General features: G+C 35.4%; 1 protein-coding gene across 1 annotated transcript in view; it reads left to right on the forward strand.

The window, feature by feature from the left end:
• Positions 1–16,342, forward strand: part of LOC113119250 (angiopoietin-1-like) — a 50,654-nt gene extending 34,312 nt beyond the window's left edge. Inside the window, exons 7-9 of the mRNA XM_026288558.1 lie at positions 1,842–2,008; positions 10,537–10,667; positions 13,897–16,342. Of these exons, the coding sequence (XP_026144343.1) occupies positions 1,842–2,008; positions 10,537–10,667; positions 13,897–14,060 (462 nt within the window). The 3' untranslated portion in view covers positions 14,061–16,342. The remainder of the gene's footprint in view (positions 1–1,841; positions 2,009–10,536; positions 10,668–13,896) is intronic.
• Positions 16,343–17,053: the final 711 nt, after the last annotated feature.

Consider the following 17,053-nt stretch of genomic DNA (forward strand, 5'->3'; position numbering starts at 1 on the left):
AGGGACGATCCCATGCACAAAGGCCAGGCTTCCAAGGGGAAACCCAATCAGAACAGAACAAGCACCCCTGACAACATAAACAGATACAGGTTATGGAAAATCAGCCATCAGGTTTCAGGCACATTACAAGGATTTTAGGAGGACAGACCCTCTTTATCCTCACAGGAGTGCTACAGGCAATACGAAATACTCATGTTTACTGCACTGTTACTCTTACTCATCAATCACCTGCTCCCATGAGCCAGCAATTAATAAGTGAGAAGAAGGTTTCAGTCAGTCTGTAATGCAATACGAGTGATATCATCATTACTTTGCCTGTAGCATGGTTAAATTTGGTTGTATATAAACTCATATAGGCATTGTTTAATTATTTAACCCTGTGATACAGTGTAGCCATATGGCAACATTATTTTCTTTCATTTCTTACTTGTTTCTCATCCAATAATATGACCTTTGTTTTTCCCTTTCAAAACTCCCTTTACAGGAGAGATCTCTGCTGAAGTTCTCCACAAATTCGTCTGTTAATAAAGTTCACTTTCTTCAAATCTATGTCAAAACATAGTTTTACTAAAAATATGGATGTTTACATATGACAATGCTTTATTGTAATGGAAAAATGGCTGTTTTGCATTTACTCCTTGAGACTGTTTATAAATGCTGGCATCGATTATATTACATTTATTCATTTATTTGGAAGCACTTTCCATAAAACAATTGCATTGATACATAAACCACACAATTGTGATTTGTATTTCTTCTTTTCAGACAAAAATGAATTCAGACATGTTTTATGGAAAAGGCAAGTGTTAGCTGTTCCGAATTGCAACAGTGAGAAAGTCTTTTTGGAAAGAAGAGTTTTTTTATGCTTTTAGGGAAAACGTTGAAGAACTGTTCCGTTCAGAATTTTAGTTTCAAGTACACAAATACATCCTTTAATTCATATTTAATTCAAGGACCATTTTTAACACAATTTTCCACCGTGTCAATGTTATTCATTTACTTACAAATCATTTGTAATTATATACATTTCTTATTTACATACAGAACCATGCAGGGTTAAAATGATACATCAAGGTATGCATGTATGTTAAAATCCATCCAGCACTTGTGTTTTCCATTGCCCACATTGGAAATTTTCTCATTTGCTAGAAGCAGGGAAAGGCAAACTAATTACAGATGTTGCTCATTAAAGATTTGTATTCGCACTTGGGTATGGTTCTGTTATGCTGTAATAAAATTATTACTGTCGCTAGCACCTGCACTGCATTATGACATGATTCAGAAGCCTTTCTGCAGCTGTTTAGAGCTGAATGGATCAATTACAGACATGGACACTCATCCAAAATATCCTTGGACATTTTGAAGCAAAAACATTACGGGTTAAATGATTTTATTTTATTTCTTTGTCATGTGTGTTTGTGTCCATAGAAATGACACGGGACAACACACTGCTTCTCATCGAAGTCATGTCATGCACTACATGTTTAATCAGATACTATATACACAGTTCTGCATTTCTCATTGGCATTACAGAGAAAAAATAATGTATATTAGTGCTGGGAATGGCATGTCATAATGTAGTGTTTTCTCAGTCTTTCCAGATCTGATTCAGCCGTTGAACATTTAGGCTCAGAAACGGACCAGTGGTTATTGATACCTTCATGTCAAAATTGTATGAAAATCTGTAATTATTATCTCAAGAAAATGAGGAATAGTGGAATTCTGTGTTGAATCTGTAAGGCTTGAAATATCTTGGACAGGATTTTCTTTCCCACTGCTTTATCCAACGTCTCTTGTGACCCAAGTCGATACTTGAACTGACCCGGAGTCCTCTTTTCTAGGGCTTTGGGAGTGTGTCGGCCGAACACTGGCTGGGAAATGAGTTTGTGCACATTCTGACCAATCAGAAGCAGTATGCCCTCCATGTGGAGCTGACCGACTGGGACGGACACCAGGCCTTCTCTCAGTATGACAGTTTCCACATCGACAGTGAAAAACAAAATTACAGGTACTTTCTGCTTTTTTAAGTGAATGCTGCTCATTATTTTAATGCAATGTATATATTGCAATGTATATATGTATGTATTTAATGCAAAATATATATTGCTCAACAGCTCATTAATCACTGATTCAAAAAAATTCAGAACGTTATAAGGGTTTATATAAAAGACCTTTTATTTTAGGATTTTATGTATTGAACAGTTCTGACATTTGGGTTCGGTACGATACTTAAATGTTTTTTGAAGAAGCCTTTTATGCTTACAAAAGCTGCATTTGTCTGATTTAAAAAAACAGCAAAAAGGTAATATTGTGAAATATTATTACAATTTAAAATAGCTGATTTTTATTTTGATATATTTAAAATACAATTTATTCTTGTGATGACAAAGCTGAATTTTCAGCAGCCATTACTCCAGTCTTTAGTTTCACATAATCTTTCATAAATAAATAATAACAAAATGCTTATAGGTATATGTTTATCTATGAAATGTACATGAACCATTATGTTATATTAAATTTGTGGGAGCATCACGGGTAAGATGAAAGTGTTTTTATTAAAGTCTGATGATAAGTCCCTCTGTTCATTCATAGTTTTACTCTCTCTGGGATCTTTAAATGCTTTTCATGGGTGAAGCTATGGGGAGGAATGAAGCTATTTGTTTAAATTCCATTTGGGGCTGAATTAGAGTCTCACTCGAAATGCTTCCCCTTTATTTTAGCTCTGTTAACCACTAAGATTTCTTATTTTAAACTGTGCAAAAAAAAAAAAAGAAAAAAAAGAAAGAAAGAAAGAAAGAAAGTCAAACAGTTTTTGTTCATTGCACTTGTATCTCATGCACAAGCAGGTGAACACTTACGAGCTCTCAACTTTAAATTATTTGGATCTTAGCAGGGCTGTGGTCCGTGGTGTCCTGCACACTTGGCTGGCCCAAAGTGTCCTGTGCTGGTAAAGAGTTTCAGGAATCTAATCAGCATTCTCATCTCTAAAAATAGATTTGTTCTCTCAAACTGTTATGCTATGGTAATCACACACTGCCTCTTGAGAATACTAGCCAAAATGAACTCTTTCTTTGGGCCAACATAAAGTGTGCATGAGGTGGCCACCTCTGGCAATTCAGATTAGACCTTCAGATTCCGACCTGACAACCTTTTAGTTTGTGTTTATAAAAAGCACAAGCGGTAGATGTTGCATGCAGATAGGCCTGTCTAATATGTTTGCTTTTTTGTAAAACCTACCAGAGTCTGCAAAATGTTTACAGATCGTTTTTTCGAGTTTTATGCTGTTCCAGTATAGTTTGTGCTCTCAAGTGCTGGTTTAGTCAGATGTAGTCTATAGGAAAGGTGAGTAATGAGGCAGTTACAGGTGTTGTTCACCCAAAAACAAAATTTGTCATCATTTACTTGCCCTCGTGTCTTTCAAAACCTGTGTTCCACAAAAAGAAAGAAAATCATACAGTTCTGGAATGACATGAGGAAGAGTGAAAATGATCATATTTTTATTTTTGGGTGAAATATCCCTTCGAGAAGTATAGCAGTAACACCAGCATTTCAGAATTCAGTTGTGCTTAATACATGCACACATACTGTATTGTACATATGCACACACATATAGTCAATGGCACATAAAAGCACATTAAAATTCCACAAGCGTGTGCATCAATCTACAATGGATAATTTAGAACTTAACATATTACGGTGCATAAGCATTTCTATTTGTCAGAACCAACGTGGAGACTTTCCAGTCGGGAAATATTTGTCTGACTGCCAGCCGCTTGCATTCGCTTAAATGTAAAGCTGGTTTACAAAAGAGTTGGTATTAGAACAGTAATTGTGTATAGAAATAATAGAGCATAATCCCATAACCTAAATCATGAAAAGGACTAACTGTCAAACTTATTAAATTTTTTCATTACTAATGATTTCCAAACTGCATACAGGGTAAAGGTTGAAGTGAGCAAATAGCACTTGGCTGAATGTATACCATGCCAGAACAATAAATTTCAAATAATGACCATCTCTCTTTTTTATTTTTCTTGACATAACTAAGTTTCTGCAAAGGTCTGAGGCAATAATTTTGGGTATATGAGGGGAGTGAGAAGTGTGATCCAATAAATCAGAGCAATATTACAAATGCATATTAGTTTTGACACTTTAATAATTTAAATAGTAAATCTCTAATGTTACATTTAATCTGAAATCATTTTTATTCTTTTGTGAAAGTCAGCAACTCATATGCACACTACCGATGAAAAGTTTGGTGTAATTATGTTTTAATTAAATTATTATTTTTTCTTTTTTTGAAAGGAAATATGACATTTTATTATGAAATTATATTTCCATTTAATTTTAAATCACATTGTAAAATATATTAAACAAATATTATTACAAATTCTTTTTTAATAATATTTTACAATGTTACTGTACTTCTTTCAGAAATATTTTTTGCATGTACTGTACATACTAGAATGTCAGTATATATATATATATATATATATATATATATATATATATATACACACACACAGTAATTCAGGTTGGTGTTTCTTGTGTGTGCGTATTTTTAACCTTTGTGCTACAACATGGATTTAAGTCAAGAATATTTCAGGAAAATCAAGTGTAGACTAGTGTAAACATTAAAACAAGATGAAAATCAGACTTTGTCATGGAAAAAATAACCTTTCCAATTATTATTATTTATTTATTTTTTCAGGTCTTGTGCATTCTTTTGGCAAACCTCAAGTATAGTTATCTACTTCTATCACAAAGTAATGTTATATGCCTTGGTGGTGCTAACTGACCACAGCTCTGCCCGATGCAGACTTTTTAGGCTTATGCAATGGAAACATCAACTGGTTTCAGGAGCACTGAATAGGCAGACCATGACAGCAATTGTGAAAATGATCAATGCCTGTGACAATACACTGACTTTTGACATGGGTGGACCACAGGGTCATTGTCTCAGTTTCGCAATCTCGTTTTGACTGGTGAACAATGGACAGCATTTGATTTACTAGGGATTTTAAAATAATTGGTTTACACCGGCCACAATGGAAGTGCATGTCAACTGCGGTGAATCTGGCAAAACAATGCATCCATTCAATATAATTGACATAATCATTGTGATAAATCTGCAGTGACATATTGGAAAATATCACACACACACACACACACACACACACATATATATATATATATATATATATATATATATATATATATATATATATATATATATATATATATATATTTTTAGACCTGTATATGAAATGGTTTAAACTGTCAGACTGCTGCATCTTTGTGCATAAGTGTTATATATTTGTCCTTCACTATTATGTAAGATTCTCGATCCTGTAATACATAAAATTGTGTATTTTTAAACTGCATAACCTGAGCAAGAAAAATTAAGCAGGGCAAAAAGGAGAGAGGAAACCGACAAGAAGAAAAATACCCATTACACCATTTATGTCATGTATAAAATTTCTTGACAATTTTGAGAGCGCTGTTGCAGATGCTGCTGATAAACATCAGCTCTTATTACAGTCATGTTTACACAACTTATGAATTCTGAAGCTCATTCATTTCGGGGGAGTGTAACAATCAGCTAAATGGATCTTGAGCGTAATTGCTTCAAAAGATCAGTGCTGTTGCTAATGTTAGCTTGGCACCTATACAGTGCTCTACATCACTGTTGAATGTGATCATAAATTACATTTCCAATCTCCAGCCGAGCAGAAGCATTTTATTCGGCTATTTTAATAAACCATGTAAGGAAGAATTGAAAAATGATATCTAGCAATAATTCAGAATGAATTGTATATATATCTTTTTTTTATAATGTGGAAGTTTTGCAGCAGCCGGTTTAATTTTTCTTTTAATTGTATGAGTGTTGTGTGAGCTGGAATTGGGGAGAGGCCAGTATTTTGTTTCTAGGGTGAACCTACACAAGGAAAGTTATGGAGGATAGGGGTCAGTATCTGGGAGTCTCTGAAGGACCTGACAATGCTGCTGCAACCTCTTTTCCCATTGGGACGGGGTCATGCCGGGGGGTCAGTCTTGTTCATATTCCTGGGCTGCATGCCACTGACCCAGCGCCAATGCCCACAGCACTGACAGACACCCAGACTCTGCCTGTGTTTACATGGCTGCTTTGTATATTGATTGAGTAGAGTGTGTATATCCCTGCTGAGAAGACCTGCTTAAATCAGTTCAGTCCAGGCTGATTTGTGCCAGCAGAGTCACAGTGTTTTCACATGGCGCTGATTCACCAAGTAGGTTTTGCTGGTTAACCTACAGTAGTTAAAAAGTTTGGTTGGGAAACTAGCATTCCAGCATCCCATGCTGGGAATCAGCAACCATAGCAAAACATATGCTGATGGCCATGATGATCTTTTTTACATGAGTGTGTGTTTGAGTGGGCATTCTGAGTAAAATATTAATTAAGCTTAAAATTATGAGAGAGGATGAGGTATAAAGTAGCTGGGGGGGGGGGGGGGGAATCAGCAGAAAGGGCGAAAAGCAGTTAAAAGCCAAAATAAACTTACTTAAACTTCAGCATTTTATCACTCACAATGTACTTGACTTTGTTTTTAAAGATAAGAGATCTAATTCTCAATACTTTGTTTTGTTAATTTTAGAATTTTTGTTTTTATTTGTTTTGAGTGGCGTTTAAGTTTTTTGTATGTTTTGTTTTCTGTTGTTTTTTTTTAAGTGTTTTTGTTCTGTTTTTTGTTGTTTTTCGTTTAATTGTATTTTTGATCAGTGTTTTGTATCCCCTGATGAGGCATACATTTTTTTTGTTTGTTTGTTTGTTTGTTTTGTTTGTTTTTTAGTAAAGTATCAAAAGACCTGGTAAATAACAATGGCAGGGAAAATGACGGGACTGCTGAAAGTGTGAAAGCACCTGAAGTAAACATGTTCATTTGTGACCCTGTTCCACAAAAACAGTATTAATTAGCATAGGTATATTTGTAGCAATAGCCAACAATACATTGTATGGGTCAAAATTATATATTTGTCTTTTATGCTGAAATCATTAGGATATTAAGGAAAGATCATGTTCCATGAAGATCTTTTGTACATTTCCTCTCGTAAACACTTCAAAACGTAATTTTTTGATAAGTAATATGCATTCTTAAGACCTTAATTTGGACAACTTTTAAGGCGATTTTCTCAATATTTTTATTTTGATTTTATTTTTTTATTGCATCCTCGGATTCCAGATTTCCAAATAGTCGTATCTCTGCCAAATGTTGTCCTATCCTAACAAACCATACATCAGGGGAAAGCTTATTTATTCAGCTTTCAGTTGGTGTATAAATCTCAATTTTGTATGGAGGTCTTGGCACATGTACACACCCTGAAGGCTGTGAACTCTCTGCTGAAGCATTAAAAGTCTATACTCTCAGGTTCTTCCAAAGTGCTGTCAGCAAAAGGGCGCACAGACCAATTTCCTAGGTCTCCTTCATTGACATCCAATTTTTGTACATTATTTGCTCATTGTTATATCCAGATGAGGTCAAAAAGAAGGAACCGTGAATGATCAGTTTGACCTTTTAGATGAAAATGGAATTTTAAGATGTTTTGGGCCAGCAAAATGGCGCAGTAACTGTCATTAGAGAGTCTTTAAGATGCTGTAAACAGTAATTCATGTTTCCAGACTCAGCTTAAATTGCACAGCAACATTACCAAATTAAAGAAATATTACCGCTGCAGGATCGTTGCATGTTTCAGATGTGACAGATTAAAGGCGCTCTGCAGGAGCTAACCGTGGGTTCCTCTCAGGAGTGGGCCTCACGCTTATCACACTATGGGTTTTGACATGTCCCACAGCCGCAGAAAGGAAACGATATATAAGGCTTTTTATTTTCAGTCTTTGACAAGGGGCTCTGACGCATGGACCCCTATGGCACGTGTGACTTATAGCACTCAGGTTTTTGTTTTTCTGCTGCTGTAAGAGGACTTTGTATTTGCTTCCTGCATTCTTCTAGTTTGTGTTGCAGAATAATAGTTTAGTTCATCGAATGAACATGATTTCAACTAGGAAAAACACATCCATACATTCTCTTTTACTCAGAATAAACATCACATATCCGGTGAGGAACAGTACCAAACTGCCATCGTTTCAGATTAGGGAAATGAAATGACCGGACACGAGAATGCTTCCCTCGGGGTGCTGTTGTGAAACACCACATAAATCTCATTCCATTCTCAATTTTCAGCACAGCTTTTCCTAGTAAGGCTCGGACTGATTCAGCAATAGTTCATTAAGGCTGGTGAGAAGGAGGATAAGGAACAATATCCTATGTTGGCCATGCAGATGTTTGGGCTCAACATTGAAACAAAGGCCATAACATGACATGATATATGTGGGACAACAGTAACTGAACGCACAAGACTTAAGTGTGTTGAAACTACAGTGACTGGAGATGAGCAGGTGTGCGTTTATTCACCTGGTTTTTGTGTGTGAGGGACTTGATCTAAATGCTTTAAACCAGGGTTTTGTAAACCACTGTTCATATCTATCAATAGACAGTTCATTTGTTTTTTTGTTTTTTAAAGGAAATTAATACTTTTATTTAAAAAAATGATCAAACATGACAGTAAGAACATTTATAATGATTCAGGAATATTTGTGTTTTATGCGAATGCTGTTATTTTGAACTTTCTATTAATCAGAGGATCCTGAAATCTGTCACACTTTATATAAAAATATTTGGTTTTGACTACTGTTTTCATTAATAATAATAATAATAATAATAATAATAATAAAAGTTTCTTGGTTGCTGAAAATTCAGCTTTGCAATTTCAAGAATAATTTGCTTGTCAAAATAAAACAGAAATCAGTTGTTTTAAAACGTAATAATATTTAATTTACAACATTCCTGTTTTTACTGTTTTTGATCAAATACATGCTACCTTAGTGAGCATAAGAGGCTTCTTTAAAAAAAAAAAAAAAAAAAACGAACTGCACCCAAACGTTTAAATTATATGTTAATATTCAATCACTTTTAAATTATAGCTTACAAATTGTATGATTTATGTGCATCACTACATTGAAAAATTGTTTCTGAAAATAACTTTTATATGTTGGCCAGTGTTTTAATGTAAACTTGTCACACTCTTAATGTACTTTGAGTATTTAGTATTATAACATTTAGTCACATTTTTATAATGTTTGTGCATTCTGGATATTTCTTGAAATAGTGATTTAAATTTTACTGAAACAGTTTTAAAAAGTAAACATCAATTTAAATGAAAAAAAAATTAAATATGTTATTTGGCTATGCTTTATGAAGAAGTGAACTTGTAAAGTGCAGTTAAATTGTGCAGTTACAAGTCAAATTATGCAGCAACATGTTTGTGTCTGCCGTTTAATGTTCTGAGGACGTCCTGGAAGTTTATTTCCTCATAAAAACAAAAGCTTGACAAATTTGACATCTTATACAGTACTGTAAATGAAGCGTGCAGTCATTCTGAACGAGTGCGATCAGTATTGCATTTGTGTATTATAAAATGTCTCTTAAAATATAGTCTTTTAGTGTCAGCGAAGAACAAAATACATTGGTTTGGCATCAAGCATATCCGGAAACCACAAACAGCCAGTTCATTTATCTTTGTTTAGAGACCGCAACAGCGCACTTCATCTTAATGAACATGATGTCACTGAAGAAAGTTTGCAACTGATATTTGATGTGGGTGGCTTTAAAATGATTAGACCGCTTGTTATAAGAGAGTCTATGAGATGGATGATGTGTGAGGAACAAAAAAACGTAAAGAAAAAAATCCCACTTAACAATAAGAACGCCAATCACACACTTGGCCTCTAAAGCCTGTCGTTGCATCACTGGCCTCTTTGGACATCCCTAAAAATGTAACCAAAAATATATTTTCCAAATTGCCTTCCAAGATTCATCTAAGAAGAGATTTATAAAGCTCACTCTCTACTGTCTGATCTTATTTGTGGCCATGATGACTTTAAGGAAATGATTTTGAGGGGCCGAACATGTTTCATTTGGTGTTCCTTTCATTGCTGGCGTGCCCATGCAGTACAGTATTTTGACTTTGAGTATAACACTTTAAAAAGAAAAAGAAAAACAGTCAGAGGGGTAATAACCCTCAGGTTAAGACCTTGGGCAGAACTTTTGCTGACACAATGAAGCAAGATGGGAAAATCAAAGGCCGGCCTTCAATCACCAAACTCTGGGCGTCAGTGCTGCATAAAATTAAGCATTTGAATCCAAGCCTGCATTAAGTGAGGGTTTTGAAAACTGCGGTTGAAATCCTCAAGTGTAGGTGGCTGGAGTTGAATTACACACTCTGTGTGGTTTCTACGTGTCCTTTGGTGCCTGAATTAAATGGTATGGGGATTGTGGCCAATTTTATAAAAAACTGATGCTAACAGTATAGAATGGGTCATGAGTGTGAAGGTAATTTGCATAAATCAGTCATATATGTTTCTGGCCGTATTTTTTTCTTGTCTAAGGCCTCCTTGTTTACTTATTCCCTCTCTTCTTTTCTGTCCTCCCTCTGTCTCAGGTTGTTCCTGAAGAGCCACAGCGGGACGGCGGGCAGACAGAGCAGTCTGGCGATCCACGGCGCTGACTTCAGCACTAAAGACATGGACAATGACAACTGCACGTGCAAGTGTGCGCTGATGCTCAGCGGGGGTAAGGCAGAAATCCACTGCTGCTGAATATATCCATACATACTAAACAATCTGTACAAGCTTGTTATTGTTCTTGGGATACACTAGCCGTGATCCTCAAGATGGTACTACCATTGCGTGTAAAGTAGAATAAAAGCTTATAAATACATTACAACTGGAAAAGTAGAACATGTACTTTTTTAATTATATGCAGCTAGGAGTTTTTTTGCAAATACGAAATGCTAATCTTGTTGCATTTACTCTACTTACATGTCTGTTGCCACACAATGAAATGACCTAGACCTAGGTCTCTGATTCTTAAAGATTTTTAAGAAATCAAAACACACTGCGCTAAATATTTTTTCACTGTAGACATAGTGTTTCTGTAAAGTTTTTTATTCACTTCAGCAAAACTTAAGATTAGAACCCAATAATTAATCATTCTGTTTAAAAAAAAAAATAATAATTTCAAATAAACTACTTAAAGAGCTGCTATAATGTTATGCTCTACATACACACTTGTCCCATTGTGAATTAAGAAGTGTGCAGACAGTAGGTTCAGTCTAAACGCTGTCTGTGTCTATGTACACAGCTAACTGCTGCAATAGGACCACCACATGCTTTCTTTTTGGCAAAGAAACTGCATAAAGATTTGAGCAAGTAGTAATGAGGCCTTTGTGGACTTTCACATCCTGTGAGGAGTCTACCAGAATGGGCTGAACACCAAGTATCTGTAGATCTGTGTAGGACTCCCACAGTCTTTCTTAGTGGATGCAAACCACAGACAACTTTTGCTTTTCATACAGACAGCTCTCAGGTCTCAAATCACTGTGCATCATTTAATCAAACCTGTCCACCCAAATCTGCCGTCACCTTCTCTGTCCTTGGTGGCCAAATGCTAAATAAAACCCTGACAGCGATTCATCTCTGAGATATTTAATATCAGGACGAGAACAAATGTGAGCCTTACATTAGGTTGACATGCATAAATCTGCTGTATGTGCAAGGGGATTTGGGCAATGCAATTAATAAAACAGAGTAGTGTCGCAATGAAAGATTTTTAATGAAAGTTTTACATAAAAAAAACAGTGCAGAAATGTTTGAAATTGTCAGTCCCTTTTAAATTCTGTAGTGTGAGTGCTTTAATGAAATACATATTGGTTCCAGCTCTGGTTTATATCATGAAATCAATTTTTTTATAATTCTGTTGCCTCATTTCTTGTTATGCAGTGTGGTTAACAAGCTTATAAAACACATAGCCTAGAGACAACCGAGGACCTCGGCCAGTTAACGGCCTGAGATGAGAAGGGGTAGTAACAAGTAGAATCAGCATCCAACAGTTAACTGTGTCAGTGCGAGCCGTGACAAAGGGCAGCGTATTTGGCTCGCGGGACGGCTGTTAAAATGTCACAGATCTCTCTGGCATCTGAGCTTGTGAAGTGAAGCTCAAGTTCTTCATGGGAATGAGACGTGGCACAACAGGCACTCTATTTTTATATATACGTGTCTAATTGAATGAACATGCCAGATTAATATTATTTAATGCGCTGAAAAGTTGTACAGTGACTCAGTGTTGTTATTTTTAACTGCAACTACTAAGAATATATATTTTTTGGCCACTTTAAAATATATATAATCTATGATTGTTTCATCTATATAATAGATGAAAACGAGAACTAGACAAAAACTTCAAATAACATTTCAAGCGGAAAAACTACAATTATTAAATAGAAATGACAAAAACACATAACAGAATTACTCAAACTTAATTATAATGAATACTGAAAATGTATCAATAAAAGTTCATTCAAATCATGCTTAATGCTATTATTCATCATAGTATAATAATGCCACAGTGACTTTTGGAGAACATCCGAGGATCTTAAAGCTAGATGATAACAAATGATAATGATTTGCCAGCAAAACCCAATCATCCAGTTTTAAATGTACTTTACTTGTTCTCGTGCACTTCAAACCTATTCAAGTTTCATTCTTTTCTGAGAAGAAGGTTCATGATTCTTTCTTGCTTATAATGTAAGTGAATTGGGACCAATGTATGTCAAGATTATTTAATTATTTAATATAATAATTAGTTTTTATGGCTATATTTTGAGTTCTATGAAACAATATGATAGCTTTATGTGAGAGAACAGAGTGAAATTTAAGTTGTTGAACTGAAAATCTTGCGTTTTTAACCTTGGTCACCATTCACCTTCTTTGTATCGGGAAAAAACAGCATGGAAGTTTTACTATAAATAACACATTTTGGGTTCCTTTGGAAATCATACAGCTTTTAAAAGACATGAAGATGAGTAAATGATGACATGACATTTAGAGACATTTTGGGAGACTGCTTTTTTTAAATTCAAGCCCATCGTTTCGGGTCATCCCTCAGCACATGCTATTAAAAGTGCATCTGTCAAGACAGGCATTAACACAAATAACACTTCGAAAATCCGCAGAAGAGACTTCTCAAACAGCTGATTTAAACAATTATGTAGAACATATGATTGGCACATCCTCTTTGCTCTGTTACCAAGTACAGTTACTTCAAGTATATATATATATCCACTTTCCCTAAATACTTTAAAGGTTACGGTTTCACTCACTCCTCACCTATACCACAGTGACCACATAGCACCTGCATACTGTTGGATCCAGCTTCAAAGCTGCCTGCATAGCCTGACAAAATACACAGCTAGACTGTCAGGAATAAAAATAGTCAATAATCTGAAATAATAAACCAAAATAGTATCACACATGTACAAGCAATGTTTTAGGCATCTAGTTTCAGACACCTAGTTTACGCAAAGATGTTGGTAGCACTTTATTTTACAGTCCTGTTCCCCATGTACAGTACATACTATGAACTTATTATAGTAATTACAATAACTATGTAAATAACTAGGTACTAACCCTGAACCTACCCCTAAACCTAACCCTACCCCATATAGTTACCTTGTGTTACCAGAACTTTCTTATATAAATACACTGTAAGTACACTATAAGTACATGTAAGTACACGTACTGTAAAATAAAGTGCAACCAAGATGTTAGCCTGGCCATAAGTGGCTTTTAATGATGTGGTTGTATTTTTTTAAAGAAAAGTACAGTAATTAAAATGACTCTTACAATGTATGTATGATTTATGTTGTGTGGTACTACATTTGTTTGCTTTCTTCTTTTAAGATAATGTGATCCTGAATAACTGTATTACCAGTTGTTCTCAATTGTAAATGTTTTTGTTTTAGGATGGTGGTATGATGCCTGTGGCCCATCCAACCTGAATGGGGTGTACTACAGACAAGGTCAACATATCGGAAAATTCAATGGAATCAAGTGGCACTATTTCAAAGGCCCCAGCTACTCTCTCCGATCCACTGTCATGATGATACGACCGGCAGACTTCTCATAATTCCCATTTTGGTGAAGTGTTACTTTTTGGCCCAGGACAATATCAAGTAACACTGTATAAGTGGTTAGCTGCTCGCCATGTGGATAATGCAGCATTCTTTTGGATAACAGCTCTCCAGGAAACAGGAATCCTGTGAATAGGAGGCTGTCCTATCACCTTCGTGGGACTACATGGGAGATGGCATGGTCTTTGGGAATTTAGGGCAGGAGGTTGACTTGGCTGGGCTTTTATTTTTAAGTATCAGAGGTATGAATTCAAGTGCCATTCACTTGTCACTCAGGACCTATGGACTGCTGAGGCAGGCACATCACCTTTGATGGTAGTGGACTGGGTTGCATCGTGTAGCAATTGCCCCGTGCTCATCTGGCTTTCGAGTCTCCAAGTGAATTTAAAGCAGCTTGAATGTCCTTCAGTATCCTATAAGGACCTATTAATGTTTAATACAAACATGTTGCACAGTTATATTTGGGTTGTGATACTCCACATTTTTATGCCTTTTTATCCCAATATATTATAATTATTATTATTTTATTGTGTACTTTATTCCTGTCAAAGTGAAGAAAACCATAGCATGCAGAATTAACGGTGACTTACAGTGCTATTTACAAGGGACATTTTCAGCAAAGAATAGCACATCCATCCTCCTGATTGTATTGATTGTGCAAACTGCATATTATTATTATTGGCTTTGAACTTTGGTGACCTTTTAAACACTTCGTAACTTGGCATAACATTTTGAAATGCATGCCAAAGATCACAGCTATTAAAGATAATACCATAAAAATATTGATCTAATATTAATCATCATTAGAACTGATGGAGTAAAGCCAATATATTTTTTTTTGTACTCCACTGGTGCAGTATTATACATATAATAATGTTTTAATTGATTCAAACCATATTGTCTTATCAGGATTTGTCATATTAGGATTGTTTTGCAGTCATATTTTGCAGCTCTTCTCTAAAGCAGTGTTGCTCTTACCGACAAGCTTGGATGAACTTATTGTAAATTTATCCTTAAACTTAAGACTTTAGGTTTTCAAAAGTGTTTAATAATTCTGAATGACTGTATTATTGAAAGATAACGTTTTGATATATGGAGTCAGATCTGAGTTTCATTTGTACATGATGTTTATTTGTAGCAATCGTAGGGCTGGTTCACACAGACTGCATTTTTGTGTTTCGATATGACATTTTTAACTGTTTTCACATATAAACATTTGCTAAACTGATGTCTTTGACTGTCATGCTAGGTTTGCTACTTTTGAAAGCATTGTGTGCTTGTTGTTAACAAATCAAGTGAAGTTAAAAGTTAAAACCGCATCTTTTCCATTCCATCCACTGTGTGAGCGAGCCATTAAGACTTTTGGTAACAATGCACAATAAGGTTCCATTTGTTAACATTAGTTCAGTACATCAGTTAAAATTAACTAAAAAAATGTCAAATTAAAAATCCTTCGGAAGCATTTTTGTCTTTGTTAATGGTAATTTCAACATTAATAATACATTATTTAAATCCAAAGTTGTATTTGTATCTTGAATCATGCTAATTAATGGACCTGAGCCAACATGAACAAAGAAAAGTTGTATTTTTAATCATTAACATTAACAAAGATAAAAAAAAAAAAAAGAATACTATAACAATTGTATTGCTTATTGTGAAATAAATACATTAACCAATGTTAACTAACGGGACCTTATTGTAAAGTGTTGCTGTACATACATTCTGTCGGTACAATTGTTTTGGTTTGTGGAAAAAGAAAAAACATTATCATGTAAGACTTTTTGAGCTGGCAGGATTGTAAAGAGGCTATGTTTAGCTTACTGGCATGCTCACTAAAGTCATTTGAATACCATCAGAATCTTTCATCAAAAAAAAAAAAAAAAAAGTCTGATAATACCTTTCTAGTAGATTGTTGCTGTACTGTCTTCCATCAAGTAACAACAGCATGGAGCATTTTACTGGAAAGTGGTACTTTTATTGTAAATCCATAAACTGTCTGGAAAGCTGCATGATAGCATGTTTCATATCACACTCCAAATACTGTAATTTACTGTGTTTAAAATTGCTTTCTAGAGGAAAGCACTGCTTTACATTTTTTTTATTAGCTCAGAACCATCAACATGTTCTGAATTAAAGAAGATGTAGCTGAAGTAACATTAATGATATTGACCTTGTTTGCCTGTTTCAAATTTCATTTGCCATGTTATTTAAATGCCTCATCCTTTGTAATGATGTTCATGACTTTATTCAAAAAAATAAACTCGATGCCCCAAGCTTAGCTGGATAAGCAATTCTGAGTCATTTATTACCGTCTCTGGAATCCAGTCTTTCTTTTTCTTTCACAGAGCTATTCAGCATTTTCTGTTTGGGTCACGTCGCTCCATAGACACAATATTTACACATGGCAGAAGAAAAAAATATAAAGGAGCTCAGTTTTTGGACAGAATGGGCCCTGAGCAAGCGAGCCACCTTTGTGTCCAGAGCGAGCAGACTGTTAGTTCTTCGCCACTCTGGCGTGACAGATTGCTGAGGTGTCAAACGATCCTGTCGGGACCGCTAAATCCCCCCATAGCTGACATTCCTACACCCTAATCGAAGGGTTAAGCAAACGACGGGCGCCTGTAAACCGCTGCCTGTCCTTCAACACCTGAGCCGACCCACTATACCCTCCAGAATGCAGCTGCCATCAGATGGGCACAGACACAATGGAGGACCAACCGGGCCATGTTGAACCTACAAAAAGGACAATCAAGAAGCATTCAAGATGTGTGATGGATTCATGCCAACACATAATCTAACAGAAGAGGTGAGATACGGTTGCCTTGCATTGCTGAGATATAATTTAACAAATATGTATTAAGTATTTAACAACATCGTCCAGTGCTTAAAGTCTTATGTGACCAGGAACACTAGGTGAAGGGCAACTCAGACGCCTCTTTGCGGTCCACTGGTGATTCTGAAGATGGATCATTTCCTGTTTGCTCAAGCT

The sequence above is a fragment of the Carassius auratus genome, chromosome 19 (assembly GCF_003368295.1).
Source record: "Carassius auratus strain Wakin chromosome 19, ASM336829v1, whole genome shotgun sequence".
Taxonomy (NCBI): domain Eukaryota; kingdom Metazoa; phylum Chordata; class Actinopteri; order Cypriniformes; family Cyprinidae; genus Carassius; species Carassius auratus.